At 34.6% G+C, this 3,225-nt stretch overlaps 1 protein-coding gene across 1 annotated transcript; it reads right to left on the reverse strand.

Annotated features, from left to right (window-relative positions):
* Window positions 1–904: 904 nt before the first annotated feature.
* LOC121983370 (calmodulin-like) lies at window positions 905–1,727 on the reverse strand. Its single transcript, XM_042536311.1, has one exon. The coding sequence runs from the start codon at window positions 1,681–1,683 to the stop codon at window positions 1,396–1,398; it is 288 nt and encodes a 95-aa protein (XP_042392245.1). The 5' UTR covers window positions 1,684–1,727; the 3' UTR covers window positions 905–1,395.
* Between the last annotated feature and the right edge of the window lie 1,498 nt (window positions 1,728–3,225).

Here is a 3,225-nt window from a genome sequence, read left to right on the forward strand (position 1 = left end):
ACTTGGACTTTTCGTTTTGTGTCAACTACATATTGCACTTCCGATCGCCAAGTGTCTAGTGTACCATGACCCACTTGAACTTTTCATATATTGACAAACATTCAGTCAACTTTTATCTACTTAATTTTTCACTCAATCAATTTAACATATTAATTAATTATTAAATATCTAATCAATTTTAACTTACTTAATATCTCACTCAATCAACTAATATATCAAATAATAAAATCCCTACTTAAGTCAACTTTGAACTTCATCAATTTGGTCAAACTAAGACCAAGGGTCGATTGCACTACTCGTTATTTATAAGTAGTTGACAATGGTTCAGCAATTGAGTAAAACTGAATTGAGCGAATCCATTAAATCTAAATCTAATATATGGAATTTTTATGTAGGCGAACCAAATTGAAAAAACTTTGACACAAAAATATAACAAATTAAGCGGATCAAAAATTGATTAATTAGTTATCGAATTAATCAATTTTTTTCTCGATTTTGGAATTGGAGTCGGAAATTGAGATTCGAATAGATAAGTTTTAGGAGTTGTTTTTAAAAATCGATTTACGTATTATTATAATACATTAGTCCACTGCGACCAACAGATTTGGTATAATCGATTTAATCGAATAATTGAATTTAAAAATCAAAATTGAATTGAATTACTTGGAATAATTATTTTTAAAAAAAATTAAATTTCTGAATTAACCAAACTAAATATTCAAATTCGATCTCTTATTTAGGTTTAATCAAAATTTTGATCACCACAAGTGATTTGATCTTTCAAATTATATTTTCATTTAAATCATTTGAACCGAACGGTCTAATCAAGTTTATACATGTTGTAATCAAGATGCATGGCAAATAGTTATTCATCGGGTGCATAAAAATAAAAATGAAATAATAATTATACTCAAAACGGATAATTCCATTCGTTTTTTTTCGCCTTTAAAACAAGTAGAAAAATACAAACTACAAGTAATAACTAGCAAGGGATTTTCTTAACCATATTTTATATTAATTCAAATAAGTTAATTATAAGCTGCAGTGGTCACTTTATAGACACATATTTATCACACACATATTTCCTCGAGACGATCTAATAACATATGAAGTGTTGTCATCATAAGATCAAGTATCCAAATCTCAGTAAAATCGAGATAAATATCTTTTTTATGTGCTAGTTACTATTCCAAAGACTAGTAGTCATCCATGATTTACCTTCTCTTAACCTTGGGATAAATTGACGGGATACTGTGAACGAACGTATTCACCTTTTTACCATCATATTTATCACACGCACATAAATTTATTTATGCTTAGTGATCATATAAATTATATGATCCGTTAATTTTATTTATTTATTTATTTATTTGATAACTAGTTAATTAATTAGTATTAGGAAACGATTCTGATACCCAACGACGTCCGAGCGAACTCCGCCAGCTTGTCGACCTCGTCGGCGTCGATGTAGCCGTCACCATCACCGTCGGCGTACCGGATGCCTCGGCCGCTCTTCCAGCCGCTGAAGCGGACGTTGATGCTGCTGATGGCCCGCCGGAGCTCCTCCCGGCTGATGCGGCCGTCGTTGTCGACGTCGAACAGCCTCAGCCACTCCTTAAACTCCTCCACCGTCATGTCGACCGACCGATTCTTCGCCGTGGTGGCGTAGTACTTGATCGCCATTGACGCTGCTCTGAGCTCTGATCGTTATCGATGGCCGTTGGATTTATAAGCCTTCAAAAAGAGCTGCTATACATTCTCCCTTATTAATTAAAAAAAATTAATTACTAATTATAATCGGATAAGAACAAGCTGATTGTTGAACAGTTTGTAGAATCTGAGAAAAAGTGGCGAGGGACAAATTTGTGGTTTCCAGAGAAAGAAGGGAATAAAATATGTAAAGCACTTTAATAATTAAAGGGAATTAAGATAGAAGATATATGACCACGCAATTTGTATGGGATTCCACAGCAAGAGTATCAAATTTTATTAAAGTGAAAGGAATTCGATGCTGAAATATTATGTTGAATATATTGGATCTTTTTAATTAAGCAACTTTATTCATTTTATATATAATTCAAAAAATGATCTGAAAATTATATATATCTTGATACCCTTGAGATAACGATCCTCTTCAGGATGTCGAGCATACCGAGCTCAATTTTATTTGTGGGTTATGATTGTGTATGATCTGGAAAGATGACTGGAAACACTCAATTAATTCTAAGATTTAATAATTCGTTAGAATTTTGGAGGATTCTCAATAAATAACATAGTTAAAAATGATATAAATTAAAATGAAAATTTTAATATCTAATCCTAATCATATTTTTTTTTCTCACATTGTTGATGTCAAACCTAATAGAAACTAATCTTAAGTTCATATCCTTTTGATACGTGACAAAGGGGGAGAGTGATATTTTAAGTTAGAAAAATTAAGGGAAGACAGTTTTCTTAAGTTAGAAAAGTTAAAATATTCCTAAACTTTTTCGAATTTCTCAAATCTTGAGAATTAACCCTTAAAAATCCAAGCCTAAATTAAGTAAATTGTCAAACATAAAAAAATGGGAGATTGTTGGTGCAATCGACCTCTAAGGTTTCGATGTTTGACAATATACCTAAGTTTGGTTAATTTGACCAAGGATTGATCTAAACAAGACTTGATATTTGGAAGAAAGAAGTCTAGTCAGGGCTAGATGACTAGAAAAGGTAAGTCCTAACTAAAGGTTAGGTAAAGTGAAAGTCCTGGTGAGTAAAGTCAGACCCTAGTGAGTGAAGCTAGGTAGTGGAAGTCCCAGTGAGTGAAGTCGGGCCCTAGTGAGTGAAGCTAGGTGATGGAAGTCCCAATGAGTGAAGTCGGACCCTAGTGAGTGAAGCTAGGTGGTGGAAGTCCCTGTGAGTGAAGTCGGGTTCTACTGAGTGAAACTAGGTGGTGGAAGTCTTGGTGAGTGAAGCCAGACCCTAGTGAGTGAAGGTAGGTGGAGGAACTTCTGGTGAGTGAAACCAGGCAATGGAAGTCCTAATGAGTGAAGCTAGACAACCTTAGGGAGGTAACCCTAAGTTTACTATACTATTTTATTTATTGTGCTAACTCAGTGTTACAGGGAAGTCCATCTAGGTCGACGGGCCGACCTGATAGCTGGCACGAAGTCCAGACGGGTCGACGGGCTGGCCGGACGTCTGACAGGTAAGTTAAGGTAAGTCACTCGAGGGGAGTGACTTGAT

This window comes from Zingiber officinale, chromosome 5A (assembly GCF_018446385.1).
Source record: "Zingiber officinale cultivar Zhangliang chromosome 5A, Zo_v1.1, whole genome shotgun sequence".
Classification (NCBI taxonomy): Eukaryota; Viridiplantae; Streptophyta; class Magnoliopsida; order Zingiberales; family Zingiberaceae; genus Zingiber; species Zingiber officinale.